Here is a 20,648-nt window from a genome sequence, read left to right on the forward strand (position 1 = left end):
GTGGGCCGTCATCTGCGCCATTGGCTCGACCTCGATCCACTTCATGAAGTACACTATGGCGACCACGAGGTACTTCATCTGCCTTATCGCCAAAGGAAAGGGTCCCAGGATGTCGATCCCCTATGTTTGAAATGGCCAAGGGCTATAAATTGACCTGAGCTCCTCTGGCGGTGCCTTGTGCCAGTCAACGTGTTGTTGACACTTCTTGCACTGCTGTGCATACCTCGTGCAGTCTTCCCTTACGGTTGACCAATAATATCCCGCACGAATGACCTTTGATGCTAGAGATCGTCCACAAATGTGACTCCCACATATCCCTTTGTGGAGTTCCGCCATTATACATGCGCATTGGTCTCCGCTTACACATACCAAGATTGGGTGGATGAACCCGTGTCTGAACAACTCTCTATCAATGAGAGTATACTTGGCAGAATTTTTCTTGATTTTCCTGGCCTCTGCGGATTCCAATGGAAGTATCCCATCAGCCAGGTAGCGCTTATAGGGCGTCATCCAGGTTTCTCCTCCTTCGACTAGGCAAACCTGCATTGACTCCTTTCCCAGGATTGGATATATGCTTATCTTTGGGGTCTGCAGTGTCTCCTGGGTCAATGACTGATGACTCATCGCCCCTCCTCTTGTCGTGCTGACCTGGTGCGCCCCCACCCAGTTATCTGCGGTAAATGTTCGAGGTGTCTTCAGGGTTTCCTATATGACCGTCCTCTACTTGTCCCCCTTGCCTGAACTGGCGAGCTTATCCAACAAGTCATCTCGAGCATTTTGCTCTCTTGGGACATGCACCAACTCGAACACCGCGAGTGATCCCTTCAGAATCAGAATCTAGACATATCCTAGGTATGCGACCATTTGAGGGTCCTTGGCCTGGTAATCTCCAGTCACCTGACCCGTGACTAATAGGGACTCGCTATTTGGCAACAGACTCTATGCTCCCATCTCCTTCGCCAACATCATGCCAGCGATTAAGGCCTTGTACTTCGCCTGATTGTTGTTGGCCTTGAAGGCGAACCGTAGAGCCTGCTTAATCAAAAGCCCGTTTGGTCCCTCCAAGATGACACCTGCCCCATTGCCTTGTTGGAGGACCTGTTTACAGAGAGCACCCACCAAAAGTTGGCTTCCTCTTGGTGTGCATCTGTCGAGGAGAGCTTTACCACAAAATCTGCGTAAACTTGGCCTTTGATAAGACTTCAGGGCTCGTAATGGACATCGAACTCTGATAGTTCCACTGCCCATCGTACTATTCTTCCCGCTACATTTGGTTTTTGTAGAACCTTACGAATAAGCAGGTCTGTCATCACCACCACTGTAAAACTTTGGAAATAATGGCGAAGTCTCCTCGCTGAGAATACCACTGCTAAAGCCGCCTTTTTCAGGGCCTGGTATCTTATTTCGGGCCCTTGCAATACTTTGCTTACAAAGTATATGGGTTTCTGCACTTGGTCCTGCTCTTGCACGAGGACCGAACTAATTGCCCGCTCCGTCACAGCGAAGTACAGGCGAAGTGGAGTACTTAACTGTGGCTTGCACAAGCACTTGGGGACTGGCCAAGTACTCTTTCAACTTGTGAAACGCCTCTTCGCATTCTCTGGTCCAGATGAACCTGTTGTTCCTCCTCAGACACTGGAAGTAAGGGTGACCCTTGTCTCCTCCAGTTGATACAAATCTGGACAGAGCGGTCATCCGCCCTGTTAACTGTTGCACCTCCTTCACTGAGATTTGGCTTCTCATCGCAAGGATTGCAGCACACTTCTCGGGGTTCGCCTCTATCCCACGCTCGGTGAGTAAGAAACCCAAGAATTTACCTACTTCCACCCCGAACACGCACGTCTTGGGGTTCAGATTCAGTCTATACTTAGCTATTATCGTAAATAGCTCTTCCAAGTCCACCACATGCTGATCTTTCACCTACGAGGTCACCACCATGTCATCCACTTAGGCTTGCACATTTCGCCATATCATGGGCGCAAGCACTTTGTCCATTAACCTCTGGTAGGTGGAGCCCACGTTCTTTAGCCCGAAGGGCATCACTGTTTTACAGTAGCAAGACAGCCCGATCATGAATTTTGTCTTGCACTCATCCTTGGGGTGCATGTTGATTTGGTTGTACCCGGAAAAAGCATCCAGGAAGCTGAGCATCTTGCAGCCCGAGGCACTGTCTACCAAAGCGTCTATGTTTGGTAGAGGATAGGAGTCTTTTGGGCATGCTTTTTTGAGGTCGGTGAAGTCGATACACATCCTCCACTTCCCGTTGGCCTTCTTCACCAAGACCACGTTGGCCAACCACTTAGGATACTGGATCTCCTTTATGTGGTCAGCGCCCAAAAGCTTCTTCGTCTCTTCTTTTATGACCTGCCGCTTCTCTTCGTTGAACTTCCTTCTTCTTTGGCGGATGGGCCTGACCTTGGGGTCCATGATGAGGTGGTGGCACAGGAAGTCTGGGTCTATGCCTAGCATGTCCGAGACAGACTATGTGAAGGCATCCAGATGCCGTGCTACGACCTCGGCGATCTGGTCCTCTGCTGCTTGGTCTAGCGACTTTCCAAGCTTGAACGTCTTACCTCTAATCTTGCTCTCCAAGACTTCCCCTGCTGGTTCGGGTCGTCTCTCCCGAGTGATCTCTGATGGGGCGACCCCTTCTTCAAATGGTGCCCTGGTGGTAACCATGAACACCCCTCTCTTCATCTTGAGTTTGTTCTCATAAAACCTCTTAGCCTCCTTTTGATCCGACTTGATGGTAATCACCTTTCCTCCCAAGTCGGGCAGCTTCATCTTCATGTGCCTCGTCGACGCCACCGCCCTCATCCTGTTCAACGTAGGTCTACCTCGAAGTATGTTATAAGCGAAGGAGACATTGACGACGAGGTACCTGATGTTCCCCGTACGAGATGTAACACCATCTGTGAAGGTGGTCCAGCTCCAAGTGCCCACGCACCTCCACATGGGCGCGTGGGAGCAACGCACGTGCACTTCTCGTTGACTTCTCCCTCTGCAGCAATGTGAGCCACCGCCCGACGCCTTATCTCGCCGAAAGTTTTGGGGCGGTTTCTGATGAGTGATTCGCTGAAAGGCCCTGGACGATGCCTTTTCTGAACGCGTGCACCATCATTGTTTCATCCTTGGTGTTTAACCTCCTCACCTATGCCCCAAAACAGTTGAGGAATTCCTTTAGGGACTCTCCCTGGTACTGTCTTACGTCAAAGAGATCATAAGAAATGGGTGGGGGAGTACTGCTCCCTGAACAACTTGGACAATTGCACGAACGACGTTATATGGCCATCAGGAGGCTGATGAACCAATCCATCGTCGTTCCCACCAGAGTGCTCATGAACAACTTGCATTACACCGCGTCAGAACCCGTAACCAACATCATCTGCGTATGGAAGGCCGTGAGGTGAGCCTCTGAGTCCTCTACACCCGTGAAGGTGGCTTTAGGCCCCACAAACGTGGCTGATATCACGACGTCCATGATCGTCTGCGAAAATGGCATTGGGAATTCCCTGGGTGGTGTCGTGGCTTCTTGATCCTCCATATCATGTTCCCCCCCTTGATTCCGCAACCCCCTACGCCATTCCTCGTTGGCTCTTTGAGGCAACCAAATCAATCTAGATGCGTTCTTGATCTGCTCTTGATGCAGCCATCGTTTCTTGGAGAGCCTGCATCGTTTCCATGATCTGTTGCAGGGTGAGGCTTTCGCTTCCATTTGGTGCAACGGATCCTTGCCTCGTATTTCTCATCTTTCTTGTTCTTGCGGATGGGACAACGTTTTAGATCGTGCCCCACGGTGGGCGCCAAATGTTCCTGCCGGTTGACTCGATTCTCTTTGCGCACCTACTACGATCCCACACCCAAAAATCCCTGCTTTCGTTCGTACCCTTCTTCGATCAAGCACTTGAAATCACAAGGACAAAAGGGCGTCCTAGAGGCCGTTTGCACTCCGACGCTTAAGTTAGTGTAAGGCTAGGAAACACCGAAAGTAAGTTGTAAAAAGCTCTCTGTGTAATCTGTGTGAGTATTCGCGTAAATGATGCGTATCTTATTAGGTTTAACTCTACCCTTTATATACTCTAGGGTTTTCGCGGTTTCCGCTAATCACAATTACGGTTACTGAGGGTGTACCTTAGCGCCGCTATCACCCACTCTCAGGGCAATCTAGCGCGTAAGGTTCCCTTACTGAAGTGCACCTCTGACGGGATGATCACCTGGGTACCAACTTGTGCACCTAATCTCTGGGGCCATTCCTCCTGGGAGTGCCCTAGCTGTTCACGTGTCATGCATGCAGTTTCACCCCCGGAAAGTGACCCTCACAAGTCGTATCTTTTCCAGTGGCTCTTTGCTTGTGTTACGCTTGAACGCGTCATCCACACCACATGCATGGACCCCTCGTGATCTAGGCTTTTCTCCCCAACTGGCAACTGGTGTGTGGCCTGGGATCCACCTCTCGTGGCCCAGCTCTGCTGTTCGAGTCACTGATGTCCGACCTCTCTGCATTGTCGAGGACACATCAGCACATCCTCGTGATCGATGTCTGACCACTCTTCGGTACCTTAGCGCACGTGCCTTGCAAGACACTGACCCATGCCGTTTGTGAGACCCAGCTTACGTAGCCCCTAACTACTAGCGGTCAACGATACCCGAAGACTGGTCGGTACACAAAATTTGAATAAAAATAAAAACTAATTTTGTATTATAATACATAAATAAAAATATATTTAACTCGCTCATTATTTATTTGTTTGCATCCTACTTACTAGTCACACTTGGTATCATTGTAATCTCATTTGTCATGCTTCATATCTATGTGTAAGTTGAGATAAACTCATACAAGCGAATACCTAGTTAGAAATTCCAACGAAATACTGACACACTACAGATCTTTTAACTTCAAAACATCACTTCATATAAGTTATAATATCATTTTACTCTGAAAACTACAGAGTTTACAAGAGTGGGAAAAAGCCACACAAAGGGTTACAAATGATTAAAATTTATCTACTTTTAACTCAAACAGTTATAATTGGTTTTGTATTGGGCGTGTATCATGATCTATAATAAAATATATTTTTAGATAAATAATATAAAAAGATATTACCTTGGATAAATATGTTGTATGGATCTTACGTAAAATGAGTGTATTCTATGTTTATATTATTATATTATTTAATTGCTTATGTGTTTTTTCATCTTATCTAATAAACCTAATATATATTGAATATGGCAATATATTTTGCATAGAGAGTCATTTTAGGAGAAATTGATCACAAGATAATCTGTGTTAACTTTTGTAGCATATTGTGTAGTTTGTGTGAATTCGATGAAAATATAAATTATTTGTTCTTCACTTGTAAGAGTAGATATTCTTTTAGAGAATATTATAGAAATGTGGATCCATTTGTGATTCGATAGATATATTTGTATGTAATGTATACATATAAAAATATGATAAATTGTACTTTATATTTTATGAGTGTGTTAAAATAAATTATCATAAGATCTGTACTATTATTATAGTTTTAAGGTCTTATTTTTGTATTTGTTCTCTATGTAATGACATACAATAATACATATTAGGTAAACAAGTAAATACATATCACGATTTCAGAGTTGTTTATGGGATTAGAACCCTACTAAAATCTTTGGGTTTTTTTAATGAAATATGTATACATGTTTTGCATTAAAGTTTATTTAGAGTAATATTACTTATTCTTTTCTTTTTTGGGGTGATAAAACCAAATATTAAATTGCTGGAATAATTATAAAATATATATATATATATATATATATATATATATATATATATAATAACTACAATATAGGTTGATATATATAATAAGACATGTAAAAAGGAAGATTTTAAATTTTGTATTAATATGTATACCAAACGGAGTAAGTGAATGATGATTCTAAATAAATCTCTCATCCTATTTTTTTTTTAATTGTGTTAGAGTATTTTTTTTTATCGTTGGTCCTCTCGTATGAATTTCAACATGCATCCAATTTCTTATTGAAAACGAAAATAATGAAATAACGAAAATAATCTTAAATAAAAAAAGGGTGTGAATAAAAAATTATTTCCAAAATTCTTTTTCTGAAAATATTTTGGATTTGGATTTCAGAATACATTTTTTAGTTTTGAAATTTTTATTCAAAATGCATTTTCAGATTTTTTTTTCACAATGTAATTTTCACTTTTGAATTTTATTTATTAAACTTCAAATTTTCAAATCGAGTATAAAAGATAATTTTGGAAATTTTGAAAAATGATAGTGGAGGTTAAAATTGATATGGTTGCCATTTGTAATTTTTCAATCCAATTTGGTTTGAGATTTTACGATTTTAATCATTTTAACTGAAAACTGTTTTCCCCTAAATTCTGAAGATTTTTTTTTTATCTTTAGTAAATAATTGTGACATTTATTCTCAATGTATGTTAGTAATGATAAGTGTAACTAAAATAATTAATGCTAAAATCTATTTTACATTTTTTTGCCATAAATCTTTATAATTGTTCTTAGATTTGTGTCAAATTTTATTTTAGATATCCAAAATTTAAAAGGAATTTTTTAGTTCTTTGAATTTATAATGGTTATTTTAGTCTCTCAAATTTAAAAATAGTTTTATTTTTCTAAATTTTTAATAAAATTTAGTCCTTAAATATAAACGTTTTCCTTTTAATCTTTCAATATAAAAATAATTTACTTAGATTTTCAAAATCTATGTTATCGAAAAGTTTGTTGACTTAATTAGCATATGATTTAATTTTAAAAATGCGATTTTATTAGCATAGGGTTTTTGAAGTTTTTTTTTTCTTTTATCTTATTTAGTTTTTTCTATTAAAATATAGTGATTTACACTATTCCATTTTCAGTTTACTAGATTTTGGTTCTTTAAAACCAGGAATTAACTTATATTAAAAATTATGGGTAATCTAAATTTTGGAAGCTTAAAATAGTATTAATCTTATTTCGAAAATTGTTAGAAAATATATTGTTCGTAAAGTAAGTTGAAACTTTTAACAACGAAAACTTTGTCAACTGTAATAAGTCATTTTCAATTGAAACACTAAAAATTCATATACAAATTTAACGGGATTAAAACATCACATTTAAATTATAGTTGCTAAAAAAAACAAATTTTAATTAGAGGACTATAACAAATATTTATAAATTTAAGAGACAGAAAAATAATTTAAAAAGGGACTAAAACAATAACTTTTATATTTAAGGAGCTAAAGTAAACTTTGACATAAATTTAAGAACTTAAAAATATTTAATTTTTTTTATGGAAAATTAAGAACAGTTTGAAATTTATAATTAACGTGGGAGATGGAAGTAGCTTTTTAAATTTAATTTATTAGACATCGGTTAAAAATGAAAAAAAAATACTTCAATATTTTTAGACAGATATCTTTTAGCGCGTGTTTGAAATTTAAATTTCACTAAAAAGACATTTGACTTTTAGCAATAGTTATTACAAAACCAGAAAAAGACATAAACATTAATTTCTTCAATATATTTAAAATGATTATCTTTAATTGTGTCATTAAAGGCATCATAAATATTTTTATGAGAAATACCAGTTCAACGATATATTAAAAATGCAATAAATGATGGAGGAAAAAAAGGATAGGAATAAAAAATATATTTTATGAATTAATATTTACATTTTTGTGTTTGCATTACGTATATTCTCTTAGCTGGCACTGAGCACATACAAAGAACAAAAAAAAGATACGTTAAAGGAAGAAACTAAAACACACGTTAAAAGTACGTTCTCTGCGTTTCGCTTAAAGTGTTTAAGTGCGTTTAGAAAAATATTGAGTTTAAAAATGAGTAGAAATATTTTTTTACAAACATATATTTATATATGGATATTTTTATCATTTTATTTAAAAAAATAATTAGAGTTGTATATTGGAACAAAGTTATCAATGTATATTTTTCATAATTCACAATCCATTATAATGATATAATAATATTTTAAATTAAAAAAATTAAATATAATTAAAATATCAATTTATTGAATTATGAGTTTATTAATATGTACGGTGTCAATTACCAACACCCATGAGTAATGTATAGTTTTTTTCTGTGATGTGTAAATTTGGGGCTCGCAATCTGAACAACCAAACACGGTCTTAGATTTTCATTGAAGTAAATTTCACAATCCACTTTCAGATCTGAAACAATAGATAGAGAGATTCATTTTAAGTAAATTTAGGGAGGATTTTTAATTTTTTTTTTGTCCTGAAAATATTTAAAAAAAATAAGAAAATAGAATAAATACTTACAGGAAAATATGGCGTGGAATACGGCGCCGTTTTCTTCATACAATTTTCGCCACCTAAAACATTGTGTCAACTTACGTAGTCTATATATACAAGAACCTTTTTCCAGTGTAAGAACCCTACCCACAACATAAAGCTATTAATATTGTGTGTTTGTTTTCTCCGTTGTTTTCGTAGTTTATTTAACATTGCTCTCATTTTCAGTTCCTTAACCATGCAGAACTCTGAGTCAGTGAAGATGGAGGCCACCACCACCATGACCACTGCTGCTACTCCAATTCAAGCTACAGAAGGGTCTCATGGAGACGGAGAAAAGGGAATTGTTTGTTCCTTACAAACAATGGAGCTTAAGGGTGGCGCTGATGACGTCACTGAAGCGGATTCACTGGATCCGGAACCCTTCGCTGTGGTTGGTCACAAGAGGAAGGCTTCATCAGAGATCGATCCTCATTGTGTCAACTCTCCTGATTCTGTTTCATCCCCAACTGTTGCACACCATGCTGAAATGGTGCCTCAAGGTATAAACAAAAACCAGTGTCATATATGAATTTATTGATCTAATATACCATTTTGTAATGAGTAGTTGGTTTTCTGATAAATGCTGATAATGTATACGCTCTAGAAGAACTGAACCTTTTGAATACTTGTTAATCTTTTTCTGAATTTTGTTAGAGGCTATTAAATTTTGTAGATCTCAATTGTTATTATTCATTGAGTCGGATCTATGTACTTGTGAGAAATGCTGGTAATACATTCCGAAGCACACCCTTTTGAATTGAATTTCGTTACAAACTAGTCAATTTTATAGATTTCGTTATTCAATGAGTGGCGTCTGTGTTAGATATAGAGAGGTGTTAAATTGTTAATTTAATTTGTTTAGGAAAATATTGGATGGGTATTTACATAGATGATTGTGTTTTGAGAAGGTGGAGAGAATGAGAAAGTGGAAGGTGACAACAACATGCCTCAGAGAGGGATTTTGTTAGACCTGAACCAAGGCCCAGAAGAAATAGATTCCTATCTTTATGATGATGTGTTCAAAGAAAAAGTGGAAACTGTTGCTAAGGTCAACATTGAAGTGAAGCCTGAAGGCAAGAAGGGCATCATGCTTCATGGAGCACATTCGGATTTTGACCTAAACCAAGAGGGAGTGGTTGACACAAACAGTGATCAGGAAAAAGATAAAGTGGAGAGTGGTGATAGTGATACGGAGAACCCTGAAGAAGACGAGGGCATACCTCATGGAGGGCTTTCGAAGATGGACACAAGCCAAGGAGAAGGAACAGTGAACTCTAGCACTGAAGTTGAAAAAGAAACACAACTGGAGATTGATTCTGTAGAAAGCAAAGAAGTTGTGCCCTATGTTGCAGAAAACGAGGAAGTTGTGCCTTCTGCAATAGAGAAAATTGAAGGGGAGCATTCTGCTGTTGTTGAGAACACAGAAGAGGCACTTTCTGAGAACAAACAAGTGGAGCCTCCTTCCTCCATGGATGAAATTGAAGTGGAGCTTAACTGCGAATTGAACAAAGAATGCGACTCTTTTTCTGATACTGAAGTGGAATCCAAGAGTTCTGCTGTGCCTGCTGAGACTCATGCTGCAGACAAGAATAATGAAGTGGAGGTCGAGGGTGATGCTGCTGAGGAAATGGAAGTTGAGCCTTATGATGTGGCTCCAGAGAAGAAGAATGAAGAAGTGGAAGCTGATGCTGCTGAGAAAGTTGAAGTTGTGCCTCACTCTGTGGATCCGGAGAAGAAGAAAAATAAAGAAATGGAGGTTGATGCTGCTGAGAAAGTGGGAGCTCAGGCTTGCACAGAGAAACATGAACATGAAGCGGGGTCTTCAACCACAGGAGAAAAGGAAGTGGAGACATCTTCTCCAGTGAAAGTAGGGTTATTGCGTGGCCCACTGGATTTTGATCTTGACCTGAATGAACTTCCTTCCATGGAGGAGGATTAGAAAATAGACCTGAGCAATCAACTATGGGTGAACTGATTCAGTTTTTTGTATTTTAGTTTTTAAAACTTTTTATTCGTAGAAGAGGTTCTAAAAGCTAGTTTAGAGACATAGAGAAACAATAATTCTAGATGGTGTTGTATTTTTAATTGAAAAAAAAAACAGTTCATTTTCAAAAGTGGTTTTGGTTTCCAAAGAAAGCACAATGAACCCTTGGGGTTTGTGTTTATTTCTTTTACAAGCAATAAGAAGTAGTATATATTGACTAGTTATTTACATAGATTGTTTTTGGGATATGATTTATACATATGTTCTTGTTTTGAGATGTTGAGGATGTTCTTGTCAAGCACAGTTATGGTTATTTTTAAATTAAAATATGTCTCAAAATTCATAAAATGGTTGTCTTTAGAAGTTATTTTAAAAACTAAATATAAAATGATAAAAATAGAGTGACTTTACCTTTTGTTTTTATCATGAACAAGTATGTATATATATATATATATATATATATATATATATATATATATGAAATACATGAGTTGTTTTAATCCATAGAACAGTTTGAACATCAAAACAATAATATAAACATCATTAACCCAGATAATTAATTAATCTAGAGATATTTTCATCGAATCAAGGATAAGATTGTGTGCAGTTTTACATTAGGTACAAACTGGACTCTTATTAATTGGTTATATATTGCTCTCAAATATTGAATTCTTGTACATTAGATATATTTCAGTCAACTAAATAAGAAAAATAATTATGTGTGCATGCTCTAAAAGTAAATGCTATTTTTTTTTTTTAATAAAAGAGGGTTAAAGAGATTTTTTTTATGTAAATGGTGGCATGATTAATTCTTGGATAATTTATTGTGTGTGAATGGTATATCCATATATCGCTTTACGCTTACAATTAAGGTGCCAAAAAGAATCCAAATATTGAATTTCACTCTGTTATCATACTGAACTAAATTATTTTAAGTGCATTTAAATGAATTAATTTCATATCAAAATTTGTTTTTTAGATTTTAAATTAATCTAATTTATTGAATATTTAAATTTCTGGATTTTAAATAATTCAAAATCAGTATTTATCATAAGATATATTTAGTTAAGAACTTTTTTTTTTGTTTTGACTCAAACATTTTATTTTTAATCTTGTAACCAAATTTTATCCACTAAATTTTAAAATTTAAATCATTGAGTCTGATTAATGTTATATCTATAGAAGGAATATATATATATATATATATATATATATATATATATATATATATATATATATAAAAGTTTTATTAATGGAAGTCAAACTAAAAAATTAAAACATAATAAAGAATTAAGACAAGGGGAACAAAGCAAGGGAACCTAATTGTTGATGAAGGATTAAGAGGAATCATAAGGCAAGCAATAACAAAAAAAATTGTCCTTTGCAAATGAAGGAGCGAGGTGTAAAACTCATAACATTTGCAAAGTCTTTGTCAGCCGTTTTTATATGAGTGTGTTACTCCTGCACCTAAGGATTCAATTGTTTTTTTTTATCAGCAATAAATTAATAGAATAAATAGAGACACATAAGGCTGTTTTAACCCTTTTACAAGACCATTCTACAATTAAGCGAACAACAGTACAGAAAAGAGTTACAGTTTGAATCTCTTAACACTACAGGGCTTAAGCTGGAAAGCTGTCTACTTCTTAGAGCATCCTAAGTGCCAAAAAACCAGCCCCCACCTCTACTACTAGACAAATTCCATCCCCTCTTGCTTCTGCCTTCTTCATTCATGACATGGTTACTGCTGCAATCTTGCAAAGCACTAAGCTATCAGCTTGCAGCAGCCGCTCACTGCCCAGGATGGCCACTTCCAGTTTAAGCCAACTCCCCCAACTCAAACAGCTACGTCAATAAACATTCTTTTTCACTTGTTTTTTGTACTGTTTAAGCCCAGGATTCAATTGTATTTTGTCTGCAACTCTTGGGTGTTTGTGTGGTAGACCCTGCATCTTGTTTTTCTTATGTAACAATCATCATAGACCAACTTTTCTAGTTGTACTGTTTTGGGTATTTTATATGTATGTTGTTGTATTGTATAAGGGTTGGAACACTATGAAATGTTCCGTTTAATTTATTTTATTCTTTGTTGATAAAAAAAATTTTAATAGAAAGAATTAAAGTAGGTAGTAAAAAGGTGTTTATAAATGCTATACAATTTACATATGACACTCTTATAATGATTGAAGCCAAAACACAAAACATTGTTATTATCAAAAACATTATTTGATGCTTTGAACTAGTAAACATAAAAGTAAGTGAAATATAAGGAGTGAGCTTACATACCTAAGAAATACAAAGAAATTCTTTAATACTTAATTAAAACACAATATATACCTTTTACTTACTTAGGTACCAGAGAAAATATAAGAAAATATAACTTTTGACAACTAGTCATGAGGAAACTAGAGAAAACTCTCAAAATAGAAAGGTAGGAAGCTATCATATGCTAGAAGACTATGTCTACTTAAATCAGTTATGACTCTCTTGCCACTGTATTATATCTCTTGTTTTCAAAATACCAATTAAGGTAGGAAGTGAAATAACGAGAATACAAAAAGAATTATTATGGGAATGGAGTAACGAAGGCAAAAACATAGTATGAGTGAAATGAGAAAGACTATGCAAAACAATAGAAGCAGGTGGCCTTAAGGTTGAAGACATAGATTAACATAACACAATGGAGGTTAGGGATGGAGAAATGAGGACTATGAAAGGAGTTTGACATAAAAAAACTCGTCCAGGGACAAAATTAACATGGCGGAGAGATTTGAATAAGGTGTGTGGAGAACATATGGAAGGGAGTTATAATTTGAAGAAAGCACAAGATGAAAATTGGGAGATGAGAAAGGTATCAAGTTCTTTGAGGATAAATCTTTCATATCCTAGATTGGATACAAAGATTCTTTCTCAAAACAGAAACATAAATAAACAGGAGAATGGAGAAATAAAAAATGGGAATGGAAACTAGAGTGAAGAATGAATTTGTTTGAATGAGAAAAAATTCAAGTACATTTAAGGAGAGGAAGAATAAATGTGTATGGTTGGACATAACACATCTTTATACAGTCAGATCAATTTTAAGAAAGTTACAAAATATCACTTTAGGGAAAACAATAAGGTGTACAATTGTTTTTTTGGAAGATTAAAGAATTTCCCTCAACACTATTATTAGCATGAAGAGTAATTATAAATAAAGTTTCAACAAAAGATAACCTAAATAAATAAAATATCCTATAAGGCACGACAACATGTAACATGTGTCAAGGGAACTGTAAGTCACATATTCTTCACATGTATGATGACTAACCAAGTATGAAATATGTGTAAAGCTTGGATAGAAGTGGATAATATTTTCATTGCTAAGCAATAGATCAGTTGCAAAATTTTAGCATGGTCACTTTAGACAAAGAGGGGAATAGGATATGAAGATGTGTATGGGTAGTCATTATATAAAATATATGAAATAAAAAATAACGTTATCTTTAAAAATGACCAAGTGCATGCAGAATTCATTGTTGCACAAGTTAAAGTCTATTGAATTGTTAACAATTTTTTTAAGGTAAAATTTTCATATATTCTGATTGGTACGTAGTTTAACCTAATAGAATCCATAAGCCATATATACAAAGAAAGGTTGGAGGATCTTGCATGGGCTAGTTATATGCAAAGATAAAAGTAACTTTTATAATAACTAGAAAAATATTTGTAATTGTGGATGGAGGAACAGGTTTTGGCATACCCCTAAAATATCCCTCTTATTTTAATTTATTCATTGCTCATAGAAAAACACACACTTTGACAAGAAATATGTATACAATCATAGATTAAACCCTGAACCCATGCTAGGATCGAGTTTCACGGTTTCGAAAAACAAAAATGTTTGTATAAAAAATAATACTTTCACAACTTTTAAAATTTATATATCAAATTTAAAATATTGAGAGTCGTAATATAGTTATATAAAAAATTTAAGATTTTCAATATACGATTGTAATTATTTCTGTGTAATACTGTTGCAAACTTTTTGAAACTGCTTTACTGACATTTTACGTCTTGGTTCATATTTTTTAAAATACTATTCTCTTTTCCTATAAAAACACATTTTATATATCTAATTATTTTTCTATTTTACCGAAATTGTCCGAGCAATTCTTCTGCGTGATCTCCAGCAAGCTAACTATTTTTGCTCATACATATTCTTGACGGTAAATAATTTTACTGTTGATAAGGAAAAATGAAAATTACTGTATGTTTAAAATAATTTGATGTATTCAAATATTTTCTTTAGAAAATGTTTAGATGATGTATAAAAAAGGTTAGCGCGTGTTAGATCAACTTTAATTTCGAACTTATGGGATACATTTTTTTTCAAAATTAAATTAACTATAGCATATATGTAAAATGCTGATAAAAAAATATTAATATGTAAAAAACCCATAGTAACTTATATAAAAGTAATATTTTAACTTATACATAAACTAATTTAAATTTTTAAAAAATTACATCACTTGAAAAAAAAATCAAACATACTAAAAATTAATATCTCATCTTAAGACAATAGAACAAGGACATTTTAGAATAAAATTTGTTCATTGGAAAAAAAGTTTACAATTTAATATATCTTTTGTTGGAAAGCAATTTAAGATATAATGGAAGATATAACACTACTGATTGTTTTTATAATCTAAAGTTCAGGTTTTAAAACTTGTTAATCTTTCACTACAAGAATATTCATAATTAATATATATACTGAAAATAAATAAAATAAATAGTTTATATTTCAAATGACTTGATTGTGTTCTTCCAAAACTTAAAATTCTAATATAATTATTTTGAGTTAAATATGTTATTTCTTCCATACAAAATTAGTTTATTTCTATTTAAAATTTTAAACAACATATTTGTAATATAAAAATGATTTTGTGTTCAAGAATCAAAATGTTACGAGTTAGGTGTGGAAAATTGTTTTTAATTATGGAATTCTAATGATATAGAATGGATAGTTAACGACTCTAGCAATACTGTAAGAGAGATTATTATGATGTGGAGAAGGAATTGTTTTAAATTATCTAGATCGTACAATGGGAGTAGTTTTTCTATTATTGAAGGGGAATGAAAGATTGGTGGTGGGATACAAGTTACAATTGTGAATGTTTATTGTTCTGACTCGTTGACGGAAAAGAAACTAATTTGGGATGACATTAGTGAAATAAGGAAGACTCAATCCAACAGGGCTTGGTGCGTCTTAGGAGATTTTAATGCCATCAGAAGGAAAAGGAAGGAGGAGAAAAGGTTAATTTTTGTGTTAGATTACTATAGAGAAATAAGTGGGTTTAATAATTTTATTGAGAAATCAAACCTGTTGGATATTCCGATGATTGGTAGAAAATTTACCTGGTATAAACTTAACGGGTCTGTTAAAAGACACATGTATGATTGGGACCGAAATCATTTAGAAGTCTAGATATTTGGCAAAGCGGCGATAGATTTTGTGATTTTGTACATGATAAATGGCTCAGTTATGAGGTGCAAGGCAAAGGGTTGTTTGTTCAAAAGGAAAAATTGAAAAGGTTAAAATCGGACTTAAAAATATGGAATATAGATATTTTTGGGAATGTAAACCTTTTAGAGGAAGCGTTACAAAAGAAAATTCAAGATCTGGATGCACATGATGATGAGGGTGCTTTAGATGCGGCAAGTAGGGAGGAGAGGAGAACCCTATTAGCGGAAAAAAATATGAATCTTTTTTAAACAAGAAGTTGTTTTCCATCAGAAAGCACGTCTCAAATGGCTAAAACAAGGCGATCTTAACACAAAGTACTGCCATTCAGTTGTAAAGTGGAGAAGGGTGAGAAATAGCTTTAATGGAATCTTTGTTAATGGTCTCTAGTGCAAGGACAAGGAAGTGGTTAAGGATAAGGTTAGAGATTTTTTCAAGACCTGATTTGACAGAGTTGTTGGGCCTCATGTAAGGTTGGATAATGTACACTTTAACACTATTTCTGAAGCTGATAACGATATGTTGGTAGAATCTTTTTCGAAAGAGGAAGTTAAGAATGCGGTTTGGAGTTGTCATAGCTCGAAAAGTCCTGGTCCGAATGGTTTTAACTTTGGTTTCATTAAATTTAGTTGGGATGTTATAAAGAAGGATATTATTTTGGCTGTGAATGATTTTTCTCACTATGGTAAGTAGCCCAGGGGGACAAATGCTTCTTTTATCTGCTTGGTTCCTAAGCCTGATAATCCACAACTACTTGGTGATTTCAGACTCATCTCTCTGATTGGGTGCATGTACAAAAATTATTTCAAAGTTGTTGTCTTTAAGGTTGGAAAAAGTGACCAGTAAAGTCATAGACTCAAGGCAATCAACTTTTCTTGAAGGATGGGGTTAATGGATAACATCCTTGTAGCCAATGAGGTGCTAGAGGAAGTAAAGAGGAAGAAGAAAACTTGTATCTTTTTCAAGGTGGACTATGAGAAAGCCTATGATTATGTGAAGTGGGAGTTTATCTATTATATATTAGGTAGGTCGAGATTCTGTGCTAAGTGGATTTTTTGGATTAAATCTTGTATTGGAATCTATTTCGGTTTTTGTCCTTATTAATGAGAGTCTTACTAAGGAATTTTCTCCACTGAAGGGTTTAAGGCAAGGTGGCCCTTTTGCCTCGCTTTTGTTTCTTATAGCAGTCGAAGGCTTGGCTGGAGTCTCTAAGAAAGCTGACGAGATTGACTGTTTAGAAAGTTTAGAGATTGGGAGTAAAAAGGTTAGGATTAATATGCTTCACTATGCAGATGATACGTTTTTTTTTCAAGCGAACACTAAAAGTGTGTTTATCATTAAGGTTATTTTAAGTTGTTTTGAGTTGGTATCTAGTTTAAAGGTGAACTTTTTGAAGAACAGTATTAGAGGAGTGGGGGTTGATCCGTTTACGATTCGGGGTTTTGCGGTTATCCTTAATTGTGGTGTGAAGAAAACACCTTTCAAATACTTGGGAATGCCGGTAGGGGGTGCCATAAGAGGGAAACTTTTTGAGTTGGTGTGGTTGAAAGAATTAAATCTAGATTGGGGAGATGGAAAGGTAGAGTATTTCTATGGCTGGGAGGATTTGTTTGATCAAGTCAATTTTGTTGTATATCATGTTGTTGTTTTTTATCAAGAGTGATCAAGAGCTTTGAAGAATCCAAATCAGAGGTGTTTGATGAAAGGCTGGAGTTGCTGCTGTGTGTGGATAGGATCTGGGTAGATTAAAGTGTAATCCACTCCCTTGTTGAATCTAAAACTGATGTGAATTAAAAACCTTTTGAAAATGGATGTTTTTCTAACCAAGCTTGATGAAAAATATGGAAATGTGTTACCTGGACAGTGGTTGTTCCAAACACATGACTGGAGATAAATCTAAGTTTGTGAACATCAATTTCAAGCAAGAAGGTCATGTGACTTATGGAGACAATAATAAAGGAAAGATTCTTGGAAGAGGCACCACTGGAAACAAGAACAACTTCTTGGTTCATGATGTCCTTTATGTGGAAGGTCTCAAGCACAGTCTTCTTAGCATTAGCCAGCTATGTGACAAGGGTTACCAAGTAACCTTCAAGCCAAACTCTTGTGAGATATGCCTACCCAATTCAAAGGAAGTAGTGTTGATTGGTAAAAGGATCAACAATGTTTATCTTTTAGATATCTCTTCTCCTACATCTATAGGTTGTCTTCTTTCCAAACATGATGAGTCATGGCTATCACCTGTTGAAATTCTGCAACAGGAAGAGATGTCAAAGGAATAGAGAATTCCAAGGGATCTTTCAGTGGAAAACATCGTTGGCCAGATCAGAAGGGTGTTTCTACATGTAGTGTTGTATCTAATTACTGCAAGCATATGGCTTTTGTCTCACAAGTTGAACCTAAGTCAATTGAGGAAGCTCTCAAGGATGATAAATGGGTTGCTGACATGCATGAGGAACTGCATCAATTCACAAGGAATGATGTCTGGTTTCTTGTTCCAAGGTTTGACCAGATGAACATCATTGGATGCAAATGGGTTTTCAGAAACAAGTTGGATGAATCTGGAGTAATTACAAGGAACAAGGAAAGGCTTGTGGCTAAAGGTTATAATCAAGAAGAGAGCATAGATTATGGTGAAACATTTACTCCAGTTGCAAAATTAGAAGTTGTGAGGTTACTGTTGGCCTTTGCTTGTATGAGTGGATTCAAATTGTTTCAAATGGATGTTAAGAGTGTTTTCCTCAATGGAATCATCAATGAAGAAGTCTATGTTGAACAACTACCGGGCTTTGAAGATCATCAACATCCTAACCATGTATACAAGATGAAAAAGGCCTTGTATGGGCTTAAGCAAGCTCCAAGGTAGTGGTATGAGAGGCTTAGTAACTTTCTTTTATCCAATGGTTATGAGAGAGGGATGATTGACAAGACTCACTTTATCAAGAAGTCAAATTTTGAAATTATCTTGGTCCAAATCTATGTTTATGACATCGTTTTTTGTGTTACCAAAGATAATTTATGTGAAGAATTTGTGGTTGCCATGCAAGGTGAGTTTGAAATGTCTATGATGGGGGAACTTTCATTCTTTCTTGGACTGCAGGTCAAGAAATACAAAGATGGAATTTTCCTATGTCAATCAAAGTATTGCAAAGAAATTCTCAAGAAGTTTAAAATGGAAAGTTGCAAAGAAGCTAGCACACCTATGCCATCAAGTTGTTATATGGATGTTGATGTGGCTGGAAAAGAGGTAGATCAAACCAAATATAGAGGATTTATTGGTTCCTTACTCTATCTCACAGCAAGTAGACCGGATATCATGTTTGTCGTGTGTCTTTGTGCAAGATTCCAAGCAAATCCAAAGGAATCTCATCTCAAGGCTGTAAAACGAATTCTCAAATATCTCAAAGGGACAACCAATGTTTGTTTTTGATATCCTTCTCACTCACCTATACACTTAATTGGATATTCTGATTCTGATTTTGCAGGGTGTAAGCTGGACCGAAAAAGCACAAGTGGCACTTATCATCTTCTTAGATCAAGTCTTATTTCTTGGCATAGCAAGAAACAAGCTTGTGTGCCTCTTTCCACTGCATAGGCTGAATACATTGTTGCTGGAAGTTGTTGTGCACAAATTCTTTTGATCAAACAACAACTAGAAGATTTTGGCTTAAAGATTAGCAAGGTGCCTTTTCTTTGTGACAATACAAGTGCTATAAATCTCACAAAAAATCAGATTCAGCATTCAATAACAAAGCACATTGAGATCCGTCATCACTTCATAAGGGATCATGTGAACAATGGAGATTGTGAGATGAAATTCATTAAAACAAGATTGCAACTTGCTGATATATTCACAAAACCTTTGCCAAAAGACAGGTTTTTCTTTTTAAGAAATGGGTTAGGTATTCTTGATTCACAAACTCTTTCTTAATTCTGTTTTTTTATCCCTTTCTTCATTCTATTTGTGAAGACAAGTAGAGGGAGGAGGTGTTGGTTTATGTGTTGTGTATACTGCTACTACAAACTCTGATTTGAAGATTAATTCTGCTGCATTGTTGCAGCTACACTCACTTTAAATTCACTATTTTTGACACTTTTTGGACTGGTTTTTCTGTTGTTTTGATTATGCAGAAAACTAGTGAGTGTGCCTTGATAACTTGCCTCTATATATGCTCTGTGTTTGCATAGTTTTTGTTTTGCATGTACAGGTTCAGATTCAAACATATCAACACAAGCAACAAGAGATTTGTCTTCATCAAATAGGGGGAGATTGTTGATCAAGAGTGATCAAGAGCTTTGAAGAATCCAAATTCAAGGTGTTTGATGAAAGACTGGACTTGCTGTTGTGTGTGGGTAGGATCTGGGTAGATTAAAGTGTAACTCACTCCCTTGTTGAATCTAAAACTGATGTGAATTAAAACCTTTTTGAAAATGGATGTTTTTCTAACCAAGTGAAAAACAACCTGTTGTTTTGTCGAATCAACCGGTTGTTTTGCTCTTAGAGTTTTTTGAAAAAGGTTAAAAGTTGTTTGACGTTGTCAAACGAAATCAATCGGTTGTTTCGTGATTTCAACCGATTGAGTCTTTGTAAATCCTAACAGAATTCAGTTTTGATTGATGAATCTGTCTTAAATGATTTCTAACTGAATACGCTCATGCTTTAAATGTTTTTAACCAACATTTGGAAGTATATATAGTTTGTTATACTCTCCTGGAAGGTAAGAAACAGTTTTGAGAATTCAGTTTGGCAAATTTGATCTCAAGTTTTCAAGATTCACATCAAGCTTTGGATTTTCAAGTGAGAGTGGAATAGGATTGCAATTGTATACTTTTCATTTGTGCTT

At 35.3% G+C, this 20,648-nt stretch overlaps 1 protein-coding gene across 1 annotated transcript; it reads left to right on the top strand.

Annotated features, from left to right (window-relative positions):
- The first annotated feature begins 8,513 nt into the window (after positions 1-8,513).
- Positions 8,514-10,256, top strand: LOC137809242 (DEK domain-containing chromatin-associated protein 4-like). Its single transcript, XM_068610377.1, has 2 exons — positions 8,514-8,817; positions 9,226-10,256. Exons 1-2 carry the CDS (start codon positions 8,514-8,516, stop codon positions 10,254-10,256), a joined length of 1,335 nt encoding a protein of 444 aa, XP_068466478.1.
- Positions 10,257-20,648: the final 10,392 nt, after the last annotated feature.

Source organism: Phaseolus vulgaris, chromosome 2, assembly GCF_000499845.2.
Source record: "Phaseolus vulgaris cultivar G19833 chromosome 2, P. vulgaris v2.0, whole genome shotgun sequence".
NCBI classification, from domain to species: Eukaryota; Viridiplantae; Streptophyta; class Magnoliopsida; order Fabales; family Fabaceae; genus Phaseolus; species Phaseolus vulgaris.